Source organism: Xenopus laevis, chromosome 9_10S (assembly GCF_017654675.1).
Source record: "Xenopus laevis strain J_2021 chromosome 9_10S, Xenopus_laevis_v10.1, whole genome shotgun sequence".
Classification (NCBI taxonomy): domain Eukaryota; kingdom Metazoa; phylum Chordata; class Amphibia; order Anura; family Pipidae; genus Xenopus; species Xenopus laevis.
In genome coordinates, this window is record NC_054388.1 from 78,953,102 (window position 1) to 78,967,520 (window position 14,419).

General features: G+C 37.6%; 1 protein-coding gene across 1 annotated transcript; it reads left to right on the forward strand.

Moving 5' to 3' along the window:
- Positions 1-4,880: 4,880 nt before the first annotated feature.
- On the forward strand, positions 4,881-12,225 carry LOC121399160 (inducible T-cell costimulator-like). Its single transcript, XM_041579109.1, has 5 exons — positions 4,881-4,967; positions 8,352-8,699; positions 9,784-9,896; positions 10,122-10,228; positions 11,584-12,225. Exons 1-5 carry the CDS (start codon positions 4,916-4,918, stop codon positions 11,588-11,590), a joined length of 627 nt encoding a protein of 208 aa, XP_041435043.1. The 5' UTR covers positions 4,881-4,915; the 3' UTR covers positions 11,591-12,225.
- The last annotated feature ends 2,194 nt before the right edge of the window (positions 12,226-14,419 follow it).

Genomic DNA, 14,419 nt, shown 5'->3' on the forward strand with positions numbered 1-14,419 from the left:
GCCCCACTCCTGGTAGGTTTGTCCATCTGTCTGCTGCTCTGTTAACTTTCTGACTCCGATCGTGGTTGGCAACTACTGATATGGTTTACTGGACATTGGTTACCACTTATTTTAAGTAGTTAGTGCTCTCAATTGTGCCACTAGTTTAGCACCAGGCAGCCTGCCCTGAATATGTACTAGGAATTATTCATGTAGCCAGTTGTAGGGCAGGCTTCTGTCTGGAAGATATTCTATAGGCCATCATCTGTGCTTATGAGGCACAACTGCTTATCTAGCTTTTTTGTAAATGTCACGCGAGAGGAAGTTAATATGTTATTTACCTGACGTGTGCTGCTGGGGCTTTTTACAAGTGTCTGGCCCAATTAAAAAGAAAATATACTGCCTATGAACTCAGGCTTATGTTAAAAAAAAAATGCTTAAACAATTTGCACTTTCAGCTACCGTATTTTTTTTTCTACAAAAACCTACCTGATTTCACAGACTGAAAGCAAACCATTTTATCTGTCAACAGTTCACCATCCCCACTTAAGTCTCCTAAGTAAATCAACCCGTCCCTTCTCCCTTACTTTGGAGCACATTTACTAAATGGTGAATTGCGTTTTTTTGGTGAATATTACCCAAATTGATGCAATGAATTCGCCAATTTACTAAATGGCGAAGACAATTTGCTAGCAAAAAAGCCCAGCGTTAGAGATGTTTTTTGATGTTTCGCGCTGTTTCGCCAGGTGAATTTCCAATTCCTGGGACATTTTTTACAAAGCTTTCACCAATATTACTAATAAAGACATACATAAGACCTGTATGTACCGGTCATATTTAAATTGACGTAAGCATAAGTATGTTGATGAAGTTTTGCTAGGAAAAAAGTAACTCTAGAGAAAATTCGCTAAGAAACTTTTGCGCTCACGAAACTTTGCTAGCAAAAGTAAGTATTCATCACATTTTGATGATTACTTGTAGTCATAGAGAATTAACATCTGTCGTAGTTGCTCAAAGTATGGAGAAGCTTTCCCAAGAGAAAATAAATTTGCCCCTATGTTCCTTTGTGAAGTGATTGTGGAATTAAGAACTTGAAGTCCCTCTACTTTCCATAGTGGATGGTGGACAAATTCTCTTCAAAGCAGAGGGACTTTAAAGGAGAAACAAACCCTTTACCAAAAAAACCCTTCCCCCCACCCCACGTAGCCCCCTCCCTCTTCCCGGAAGATGGCTACAGTGAACTGCAAAACCTGAATCTGCACCAAGGGGTAAGTAAAAAGTTAGGGGCATTTCCTGGGGGGGGGGCAGCTAGGGAGGGGGGTCTACGTGGGGTGGGGGGAACTTTTTTTTGGTAAAGGATTTGTTTCTCCTTTAAGTTCCAGAAGCCATCACTAGAGGGTTGGAGAAGATTTTAAACTAGGTGTGGGGGGGGGAGGGTTCAGTAAAAGATTCAGTGGAAGACAGGTTAGATGAGATAGTGGGCAAAGAAAGGGAAAATGGGGGAGGAGATTTGGCTGGGGATACAGTTAAGGATAGGGAAGACCACATGTCATATGTTCAATATGGTACCAGTATAAAATGTATGTTTGCAAATGCAAGAAGTCTGACTGGTAAAATGGGAGAGTGGCCGAAACATGGCTGAATGAGTCACAGGACTGGGCAGTAAATATCAGTGGCTATACTTTGTTTTGGAGGGACAGAGGCAATAGAAAAGGAGGAGGGGTATGTCTGTTTGTTAGGCAGGTTTTAAAAGCTTATATAAAGGAGGCGGTTATGTTAGAAAATGAGGGGGCAGTGGAGGGGGTGGAGTTCTTCACCAATTGTAAAGAGTCCAGCAAATTAATTGTAGGCGTATGCTATAGACCCCCTAATATAGGTGACGAGGAGGAGGCTAAGCTCCTGATGCAAATAGAAAATGCTGCTAGTTTGGGTAAAGTAATGATAATGGGGGATTTTAATTACCCAGATATTGACTGGAGCAACAGTACTGCCAGATGAGTTAATGGGAACAAGTTTATAAACTTATTGCACGACAATTTTATGGCACAGGTTGTTGAGGAGCCTACCAGAAAAAAATGCTATTCTGGATTTAGTGATCTCAAATGACCCAGAACTTATAGCAAATGTGCAAGTCATTGAACCCTTGGGTAATAGTGACCATAATGTTATATAATTTAATGTCTGGTGCAAAAAACAAATATATACTAGGTCAACAAAAACCATGAATTTTGGAAAAGCTAATTTTAGTGCCTTGAGGGCTGCCCTACAGAGTATTGATTGGGGCATTACGTTTTCAGCTAAAAACACAGAACAGAAATGGTTATCATTTAAAATGATATTAAATCATTACTGTTCTCAATTTATTCCCTTAAGGAGTAAATGTAGAAACTCTAAGAATCATCCTGTGTGGCTTAATACAGAAGTAAAGAAGTTAATATGAAAGAAGAGAAAGCCATTTAAAAACTACAAATCTGTTGGGACAGAAGCTACATTTAATGAATATAAACATTGTAATAAATGTTGTAAATCAGCAATCCGGAAGGCAAAGAAAGGAAATGAAGAGTTAATTGCGATGGAGGTGAAAACTAACCCTAAAAAGTTTTTTAAATATATTAATAGTAAAAAGATGCAGGTTGAGAGTGTTGCTCCATTAAATAATGGTACCAGTATGGTTGTAACAGATACAGAAAAGGCAAATGTGTTAAATCGGTTCTTTTCTTCAATAGAGGAGTCTGGGTTCACAGGCTCACTTTATAGCTGCACTAATGGCTCAGCTTAATCTAGTCAGTGGCTGACTCAGGATATGATTCATAAAGCTTTAATAAAAATGAATCTAAACAAGGCTCCAGGCCCTGATGTCATACACCCCCTGGTTCTAAGAGAGCTTAGTTCAGTTTTAGACCAGCCCCTATTTCTGATTTTCTCAGATTCACTTCATCTGGTATGGTGCCTATGGATTGGAGAAAAGCTGATGTTATTCCAATATTTAAAAAAGTATTACAATCTCAGCCTGGAAATTATAGGCCAGTAATCTTGACATTTGTGGTGGGCAAATTATTTGAAGGCTTGTTAAGGGATCACATTCAAAATGTTGTCCTAGTGAATGGCATTATGAGCAACAATCAGCATGGCTTTATGAAGGATAGGTCATGTCAGACGAATTTGATTGCTTTTTATGATGTGGTAAGTGAGATGCTGGACAGTGGGGGGGGGGCAGTAGATGTGATCTATTTGGATTTTGCCAAAGCGTTTGATACTGTGCCCCGCAAACGACTGCTTTCTAAACTAAGGTCTATTGGGCTTAATGAAGTCATTTGCACGTGGATAGGAAACTGGCTACAGGATCGGGTACAGAGGGTAGTTGTTAATGGGACATTCTCTACTTGGAGTAAGGTTCTTAGTGGGGTCCCCCAGGGCTTGGTATTATGTCCACTTTTGTTTAACTTGTTCATTAATGACTTAGGGGAGGGTGTTGTAAGTAATGTATCAGTGTTTGCAGATGACACAAAATTATCCAGCCCAATTAATTCAATCCAGGGTGTGGCATCCTTGCAACATGATCTTGAAAAACTGGCAATCTGGGCAGCTAAGTGGCAAATGAGATTCAATGTTGATAAATATCCAAGCCACTTATACCCTTAATGGGACTGCACTAGGCAAATCCATTATGGAAAAGGACCTTGGAGTCCTTGTAGATGATAAACTTGGCTGTAGCAAGCAATGTCAGTCAGCAGCATCAAGGGCAAATAAGGTCTTGAGCTGTATTAAAAGGGGCATAGAGTCAAGGGAGGAGGGGGTCATTCTTCCACTGTATAGAGCACTTGTAAGGCCCCATCTAGAATATGCTGTACAGTTTTGGTCTCCATCACTCAAACAGGACATTATTGTATTAGAGAAGGTACATAGAAGGGCAACTAAGCTGGTGAAAGGTGTGGAAAATCTTAGCTATGAGGAAAGACTGGCCAAATTGGGGATGTTCACGCTGGAGAAGAGGCGCTTAAGGGGTGATATGATAACTATGTATAAATATATAAGGTGATCATATAATAATCTCTCTAATGCTTTATTTACCAGTAGGTCTTTCCAGCTGTCACAAGGTCACCCATTCCAATTAGAAGAAAAGAGGTTCCGCCTAAATATTCGGAAGGGGATTTGACAGTGAGAGCTGTGAAGATGTGGAATTCTCTCCCTGAATCAGTTGTACAGGCTGATACATTAGATAGCTTTAAGAAGGGGTTGGATGGCTTTTTAGCAAGTGAGGGAATACAGGGTAATGGAAGATAGCTCATAGTACAAGTTGATCCAGGGAATAGTCTGATTGCCATTTTGGAGTCAGGAAGGAATTTTTTCCCCCTCTGAGGCGAATTGGTGAGGCTTCAGATGGTTTTTTTTTGCCTTCCTCTGGATCAACTGGCAGTTAGGCAGATTATAAAAAAAAAAAAAAAGAGGTTGAACTTGATGGACGTGTGTCTTTTTTCAACCTTACTTACTATGTTACTATGTTACTTTATAATAGAACAAGGCAAGGGTAGGGTTGCATTAGATTGAACATCTAAAGGGTGCTGGAAAATTATTCAATCTGTGGAATCAGGTACATTGGTGTAGAAACATATCTATTTACTGGACATTTAGATAGTTGTGTTCATGCACATTTTCTACATAAGCCCAGCTGAATGAGCTCACGTCAAAATTGGGTATATTTTTCCCTTTAATGTACATTTTTCTCTGGAACCCTGACTTTATTTTTTTACACCTGCTGAGCATAATAACAGCCACATCAAGGTGAAACAAAATAGCTGATGTAGCTTTTCCGTTAAAACATGCCCTACATGAATAGAGGCAGAAGCAGTCATTTCCTTTTTTTCTGCAGGTACAAAAAATGTATTGTGGTAAGAAAAATTTCAAACCTGACACAAGCTGATGTTCCAGACCCATTATGAATATAAATCTACCTCCGTTTCCTCTGTTTATTTTGCTGGTGCTGCATGGTAAGATAATTCTCATTTCTAATATTCATATTCTTTATTTTTTTTACAATAACAAAGTATCAAAGTTCAAGATTTATTATATAGGTTTAAAATATCAAACCTATATAAACACTAATAATTTCTGAGGATTGTTCTAGTAATAAGACCACTGAAATTAAGCAGAAAATGAATAATCATAGAATAAACATTTATACAGTATGATCATCAGATTTTTTTTGTTTTAACTTTTTATGTATAAGGAATGAATATGGCTTGTACTAAACCTACTTTTTGCCTATTGCTTTAATTTTGAAACATCTATGGCTTTTGTTATTTCTTGAGCTAATCCGAGCAAAAAGGCAAACTGAAGCCTCTCCATGTTTGGCCCTTGGGAGGTAGATAAATATGTACACAGTACAAAAATAAAAACCCTGACATCTCTGCCTCTCTGTGCGCTGGTAATTTATGCACAAAAGTATGTTCAGTACAAGTTATAATTGTTGAACTCATGTTGAATGGTTGATATACAGCCCCTTGAAATATTACTCCATTTATTTAGTAACTTTTATCTAAACACACACCACCATACCTATTATAACTCTTGTTTGTTTACTGACAGTATTCTCTGTATGCTCTCTGATACTCTGTTTTACTATATGTGCTATAAGTACAAGGGAGTACAGCTGTACTAGATGTCTTTATTTCTTAGTTCCTTAAGCAAAATGTAATTCTATTCAGTATCTTAAAGGAGGATCCGCTTGTAGGGGACCCCAATAGACCAACTGAAGTTCTAATACCCAAAGTATTATTATTATTAACAATCTGGTCAGTGGTCATGTATCATATGCTAACATAATTGTAGACCTGACATGTATTGTTTATATTGTGGGATGTGTATTCTCCCTGCTGCTTCACTATGGTGGCAACATACTACGTCAAGAACAGCACTAATCTGAAATTAGAAACCAAAGCAATCGTGTTGTTTAAGTAACATTCCAGTATAAAGATTAAAACATGGGTAACAGAATAAAGCTTAGACTAAAGTGCTGGCTGTTATGAGGTGCATATACAGGGTGTCACTAATGCTTGTGTCAAAATGTGCACTAGAAAGAAAGGTATGGAATCCACTATCCAGAAACCCGGTATCCAGAAGATCCGAATTACGTAAAGTCTCCCATAGACTCAAATAAAACATGATTTTCTAGTAGAAGTAAGACATGATGATCCAAATTACGGAAAGACCCATTATCCAGAAAACCCCAGGTCCCGAGTGTCCTGGATAACCGGTCCCATGTACAGGGGAATATGTTTGTTGGGCTCTTCATTTCAGTCTTGATATTAAGGGGCACATTTACTAAGCTCGAGTGAAGGATTCGAAGTAAAAAAACTTCGAATTTCAAAGGGTTTTTTTGGGTACTTCGGCCATCGAATAGGCTACTATGACCTTCGACTACAATTTTGACTCAAACTATTCGAATTAAGAATCGTTCGAATATTCGACCATTCGATAGTAGAAGTACTGTCTCTTTAAAAAAAACTTAGACTACATACTTCGCCACCTACCGGGCTACAATGTTAGCCTATGGGGACCTTCCCCATCAGTTTTCTATGTTTTTTTTGATCAAATAAAAATAGTTTGTTCGATCGATTAAAATCGTTCGAATTGTTCGATTCGAAGGATTTTATCGTTCGATTTTTCCTTCGATCGTAGGATTTGCGGTAAATCCTACAAATTCGATATTCGAATTCGTAGGATTTTACTTCAAGGGTCGAATTCAAGGGTTTATTAACCGTCGATATTCGACCCTTAGAAAATGTGCCCCTAAGAGAATGAAAGAGCACCCCCAGTTTGTTAGATTGTTGGATTGTGCTCAATAGTAGTCCTATCTAGTAGGGATTTAGTGAAGATATGATGCTTTCGCTTAGAACACGTCTTTATATCCCCCTCTGTAGGGACCGTGGTATATTGTTTTAAGTGTATCACTCTAACATAAACCTGAACAGCCTTAGCTGTGTTTTGGAGCCTTTATCTTGTTGTTAGTCCCCGTGAGCGGGCAGCTTGTCAAAATAGCATGCAATAGTAAGTAAGTCAGGATTTTGCACCTTAAAAATTCATTTAGATGGGTTATTCTCAGAAATGTTGATGAATATTCTCAAAAAGTAGGTTATGCTCAATGATGCCTAGCCTCACTTAAAGGGGAACTATCGCGAAAATTAAAATTTAATATAAGCTTCAGCTTACTGAAATAAGAAACATTCTAAATACAATCAATTAAATATTCTGCTTCTGTTCTGAAATAATCAATCATTTATCTTCACTATTCCCCTCTCTCATCATCTGTTTCTCTTCATTCTGTCTTCTTGCAGGGGTTGGGTGTCAGATATTCATTGACAGTTAGATCCAATATATCTTATAGGGGGGGTCCTTTTGCTTAGAAGATGTATTAGAGTTCACTCTATTAAAATCACAATACTTCATGTCTCTCTACATGCAGGGTTTGTGCAAAAGGCAGTTATTTTGTTAGATTTTGTTGGTACCGGAATCAGTTATTTGAGTGAGCTCTAATTCATATTCTAGGAAAGGGAGCCCTCCCCCCTATAAGATATATTGGATCTAACTGTCAATATCTGACACCCAACTGCTGCATGAATGGAGAAAGAATAGAAATAGATGCTAAGAGAGGGTTAGTGAACATACACTTGATTATTTCAGAAACAATGCAGAATATTTAATTGATTATATTTAGAAAGTTTCTTAGTTCAGTATAATGAAGCTTATATTAAATATTCCTTTTCTCGATAGTTCCCCTTTAATTCTGACAACCTCTGCCCTTTGGCACAACTCTTGTAAAGCTGCATAGAAAGTAGCATAAAAAGTAACATAAAAAAACCCCCAGCAAAACAGTGTAAGATTTCTAATTACATACAAAATAGGTAAACAGGTGCAGTTTTATTTAGTAAACCAGCTGCTTAGCACAGTTATTTTTTTTAATTTGGGGTTTTCCGTAAATTCGGGGACAAGGAAGGTACAGTATGTATACACAGTGTTACTATAGTGCTCCCATATGTAGGTGTAGTTCAATGAGCTCATGTGGCTAGTAGGCAGATGAAGGGTTGAAATGTAATAGGCAACCAAAGCAAATTGAAACAGTATGTGACTTCCCAGAAATGACTATCATTGTAACCTTTGTGGCTTTCTGTTTGTTATGGATTATTAATCTTTATATGCTTTGTATGCTACATTTATATAGAAGGCTTACAAATATGTACAGCTAAGAGAGCATTCTGCTTTATATACTTAAAGTTTGGCTGGTGACTGGCATGTTTACCAATCATTTATAGAAAAATACAATTAAATGTAAATCTGGAGACATTATCCTTAATAATATTTCTTCTATATTCCAGCACAGCTATCAAAGAGCTACCCAAAAGTAGTTATTGCATCTCGAAGTGGTGGGCCTTACCTTCTCTGCCAACATGTACCTTCAGTGGATTCCAAGTTTAATCTAACCTTGATGAAAGGCAATACGAAACAAGAAGTGTGTATGGTGTACACTGATGGGAAAAGTACTACCTTTTATAGCTGGAATGACAACCCTACTTGTAACTGGGCAGCATCCAATAATAGTATTTCCTTCACTCTCTCCAATTTTGATGTCAAGCACACCGATAATTACACTTGCGAGATTTCGATTTTTTTCCCCCCTCCAGTTCAAAATTTTATTATAAATGAGACGTATGTTTACATCCACGGTAAGATTCTGATTTTGCAACAAAAACAAAAAAAAACTTGTTTTAATTCATCTGTATTCTGATTTTATTAAACTGTGAAGTCATAATATGTTGACTGGGAAAGCATCCTCCACATGCATAGATATACGCCTAATTGAATGAGATCCAGCATAGGAACTTTCATTCAGGGGTATTACCTAAGGAGTCTTACTTGGTTTAAATGAGGCCAGATATATATATATCGAAGCGAAACGGCGCAAATTCGCCCATCACTACCTTCTAGCATGTTCTCATTAGGGATGCACTGAATCCAGGATTCGGTTCGGGATTCGGCCAGGATTCGGCCAGGATTCGGCCTTTTTCAGCAGGATTCAGATTCAGCCGAATCCTTGTGCCTGGCCGAACAGAATCCGAATTTGTATATGTAAATTAGGGGCAGGTAGGGAAATCACGTGACTTTTCATCACAAAAGAAGAATTTTTTTCCACTTTTTCCTTTCCTGACCCTAATTTGCATATGCAAATTAGGATTTGGATTCGGTTCGGTATTCGGCCGAATCTTTCACCAAGGATTCGGGGATTGGCAGAAATTTCCAAATAATGGATTCGGTGCATCCCTAGTTCTCATCATGATTAGTGAAGGGCAAATCTGTGCAGTGTCACTTCTCCAAAAAATTAGCAAATTTACAGTGAATTTCGCAAAACGGCAAAAAAATTCACAAAACACATTGAAGTCAATGGGCGTCAAAATAATTTTAACGCGCTGCAATTTTGATGCAAACGACAATTTTTATATGCGCGACTATTTGGTCCAAATGCATTAAAGACAATGGGCGTCCGAATCATTTTGACACGCAACAATTTTTATGCGCACGCCAATTTTAACAGGCGGGTTTTTCGCAGCAGTTTCTTCACAAATTAATTTGCTTGCCGCAAAATGCAATAATTCACCGCAAATTTGTCCCATCACTAATCATGATACCTATAAAAAGCCCTTTATTAAGCTATTAATAACTATTAATAACTATTGGTGCTAAATTTTAACTAGTTTGTCATTTCCCTTTCCAGAATAAAATGAATATATACATATAACCCTTTTCTTTCAGATTTACAGCAGTGCGCTGGAATGCAAGTATTTACTATATGGATATTGACTGGTCTTGCTGTATTTCTATTTCTGTGCTGCATTTTAACATTCTGTCTTTGGATGCAAAAGAGGGTATGTATGATAAATGGGGATGATAATGTATAAAACATTTACTTACAACTTTTCTTAAAGCTGCACCCTGGCAGTAGAGATTCGTGGACATATAATGGGTGGGGCAGGCTAGTGGTGGGATAAAGCTCTGACAGCTAAGGACAGGGTCGCATTCAATATTTTTTCTGCTGGTGTAATTCCCCCAATATGTAATTAATCTTGTTTGTATCATTGCTTCTTATACAGCATCAGAGGAAAACTATAACTCAAGACAATATCCAGAATAATGAATGCAACAGTGAATACATGCCAATGGCATCCGTCAATCCAGCTAAACGCCCAATTATTCCAAGGTACTAGAATAGTAATAAATAACCAGTATGTTTTCAAGTTATGCTGAACTTTTATTTCTGTGCTCTAATTCCAAGTTTTACAATAATAAAACTATAATTAGATTTTTTTTTTAGGAAGGATTTTTTTTTGTGAAATTATAAACAAAAAAGTTAATGAATTACCAACATGCTTGTGTTTATCAATATGTAATTTATGGGGAGGAATTTACTGAACGTGAAACTTTCCCTTGTTAGAAACCAATATAGTGTAATATGTTTACGTAATCATGGAATCACCCAGTGCTCCAAAAAATGGGTTTCTATGGGAATGTATCCCCTTCCTTTTGTGTTATGGGTGCCCCCCTTTTTTTATTGTAGTTTTAATCCTATGGGAGGTTTGGTAAATACAACAGTTACTCCTGTGCTTTAATTTCAAACTTAACACCTCCACTGGATGGCCAAAGTGCCTACTCACAAACCACTGCTGTGGTGTAACGCATGTAATAGGTTTCACGGGCTCCATTAGCAAAGAAGCAATGCATCTGAAGAAGCTGACACTACAGCGAAACGCGCTAGGAGAGGGGGAGCCGGCACAGACCTGCAGAAAACTCTGCAGTAGTCAAACGGAAATACTATATGCAATTACCCCATAAGAGAAATGTGAGTGCGATGTTTGTTTTTATTTGAAGTTTTATGATTAAAATAGTATTACACTATTTTTGGTTTTATCTTTGCATTGGAGCCCGTGAAACCTGAGCACCAAGAGAGGCATTACCACGAGAATCTTAAAAGGACTTTTATTATACAGCTTTTTATGTGTGGGTGACAGGTCCCCTTAAATAAAGATCAGTAGTAAGTGTACAGATTTTTATTACATCTTGCAAGTGCCACATATCTGCTCAGATTTACCTTAATCCCTTTGCAGTATGCTTACTAACCACCACAAGAATCTAATTAAATGACAATCGTGGTTTTAGAGTTTAGTCGTGGTTTGAAAAACCTCTGAAACAAAATGTAAAATGTATTTTTTATTAAACTGTTTTTGCACCAAATGTATTTTGTATGTTTTAATTTATCAATTCCAGTATATTGTAATGTAATCATTTTTATTATTTTCCTATAACAGTATTTCTTTTCAGAGCTTATAGATATGAGTGCTCTGCCGCTGAAGACAGAATAAATCTTTCTTTTTTCTGATATTGTGCAAAGCAGTGCCCCAGATATTTTGTTTTTAATGGAAAAAAGAATGTAGGTCTCAGTGTGAAGCACAATGCTTGTTTTGTCTGCTCGTGTATTTTTTCCAGTGCAGCCTGATCATCATATTCAGTAGGCAAGTTAGTAAGTGTTGTTTAAATATTTTCTCTTTTCTTTAACAGACTGTGAGTTGCACACAATGACAAGCAACGGTATATTATAATGCTGAAAACCGTAATAGTTACTGTATATAGAAGCAACCCCTTTCATTTCACATCACCTGTTATTGTTCAGTAAATATATTGTATATGTTGTCATGTATTCACATGAAGCCTTGTGCAAAAAGTTAAAGTTAAAGTATCTTCTATGTTGAGATCATTTGAAGTCAGAGTTTCGCACAATGAATGTTGTTATGCAGTGTGCAAATAATGAATATGCCTTCCCTGTTATATGAAATCCATTCTGCTGCTATACACCAGTTAGGCACTATTGAGATAAAACCAGCTAATAAGGCTGTTAACAGTGTGAGGGTGTCAAAGGGTGAAAAACACAATTTTGTTCCCTTTCATCCGGTCCTCTTGCTCACCATTAGGCACAATTAAACTCCCAATAGTATGGCCAATGCTAATAATATAAGTGGGGCTCTTGTACTGATTCATCTTTCTTCAAAAGAAAACTAGTAGTGCATATTTATCACAGAATGATACAAGCCATTGGCATACTGACATAAGTATATTTTCTGGTTAGTTCACACCTTGGGGCAAATTCACTAAGATTCGTAGTTGCGCCAGGCGTAACTTTGCCGCACTTCGCCAGGCGTAGTTTCGCCAGCGCTTCGCAAATTTACTAAAATCCGAAGTTGCACTCAGGGGTAGCGTAAGGTTGCGAAGTTGCGCTAGCATTGATTCGCTAAGCGAAGCGAAGTTACGCTAGCGATGGTTAATTTGCATACGGCGCCAAATTCAAATTTCAATGGAGGAATATGTAGCAGCACTACAAATGCCTGGGAAACCTTCAAAACATCAAATAAAATTGTTATTTTGCCCTACACATGTGCCCACTGTATAGTTAAGTTGCCATGAGTTAGGAAATGTAGAGGGGAAAATTTTTTCGATCTTTTTCAGCCTATCACCCATAATATAGAAAAAACGCCAGCTTTTTTGGGACTTAGAAAATTTTTTAACTTTTTTTGAAGAAATCCCTACCTACTCTATTGCGCTTCGCCTGGTCTGAGGTGGCGAAGGAAGTCTAGCGTAAAAGGTAGCATTCAGAACAATGCGCGCGTTAGTGAATTTGCGTAGTTACGTCCATTGCGCAAATTCGCCAGGCATAAGGGTGCAAAGTTACGCTAGCGAAGTTACGCCAGCGTCCGTTAGTGAATTTGTGAAGTAACGAAAATGGCCAACGCTAGCCAATTGACGCTAGCGTTAGGCGCTTCGGCGCATAGTGAATTTGCCCCCTTATGTCCATCTGACTGGACGGTTAAGGACAAGTTTGTAATGTATAACAATGCAATAAACATATTGTATAACACTTGGGGGGTTATTTATCAAAATCCGATTTTGTTCTGATATTTTAAGTAAAAAAAAGTCAGACCAAACTAAAATCCACGATTTGACCTTATTTATCATTGTAAAAACTCGATAAAATCAGTTGGGGAAAAAAACTCAAAAAATTCAGATTTTCGCGAAATACCCCCCTGAATTTTTCAGGTTTTTGAAAAAAAAAAACCCTGCATTTTTCGGGTTTTATGCCCAAAGCGCTCAAATATTTTTGTGAAATCAATTGAAATTGGCTGAAACTCAGAGCAGACCATGATATCTTCAAATTTAAAATGAGACCTTTGACTTCTACAGGACCCAGACAGCATGGATATGGAATATTTTTGGATTCTGACTTTTTCCATTCTGAGGATCTATTAAATCTCTAAAAATTTGAGTTTTTGGCATTCGGACTTCAATAAATAACCCCCCTAGTATCTATAGTGTTTACTAGATGTGAGCCCTTAGTACAGACTGTCATATCCCCCAAGACAGAAAAAGGGTGCCTTTTAGAGCTCATTTAGGGAGCACGTCAGTATGGGGACTGGCTGCACTCTATACCTCGTGCTGCATTAAAAAATATAGCATGACGTGCAAAGCAGGCACAAAGCAGCCCTGTCCTTACTGGTTCCCTTAGAATAGGTACATGTACAAGGCCCTGATGTGCCCTTGTTGATGCTCTCTAATTTTTTCATCCATCCACTTGACCCATGAATAAAGTGCTGCCAATCACAGACAGCACTGTATTCATGGGAACAGCCACAGGTCTCTGTTTTAAATGCACAGCAGAAACCAATTTAACTAGCACAGACTGCAAAAGTCCAAATACATGGTGTATTGTGCACATTTTACCTCCACTTCATCTGTGGGGATTTTATTAGGACACTTTTCGATCATCTTTTAACAGTCTGTTGTACTCTCTTCTGGGGTGGCGGGGAGATCGGATTTACTGTGTTACATTTGTCATTTGTACACTGTATAATTGTTATGACAATAAAATGTACTGTATTGAATTGTTCTTCTTTGAATTAGTAAACCATTATTTGCTTCTTCCTATAAGCATATATTCTGTACAAATACTCTATCTATTTATATATTCTTTTAGTCATATATTTGTCACAAATACATGCCCTTTTTAATTTTATACACTTTATATTCCTCTGGTGCCTCTCTTTCTCTTATCCTTCCTTTCATGAATTTTCTTTTTTTCATTCCATCCTGAAGATGGCTCAAGAAGCAGAGCCGAAACGTTGATAATAAAATTTTCACTTTATTGAACATTGAAAGTCCTGGATGTTGCGGTTCTTTGAGTTGAACTTTATATATGTTTTTTTTGAACTTGCACACAGGCACACATGCCTTTCGCTGTGTGCACCAGTAACTAGTTTTCTTATATATATATATATATATGGCAGTAGATGTCTTCCTGCACACTGCACATTTGGGAGAGTGTAATGTATGTAACAACTGGTGTAAA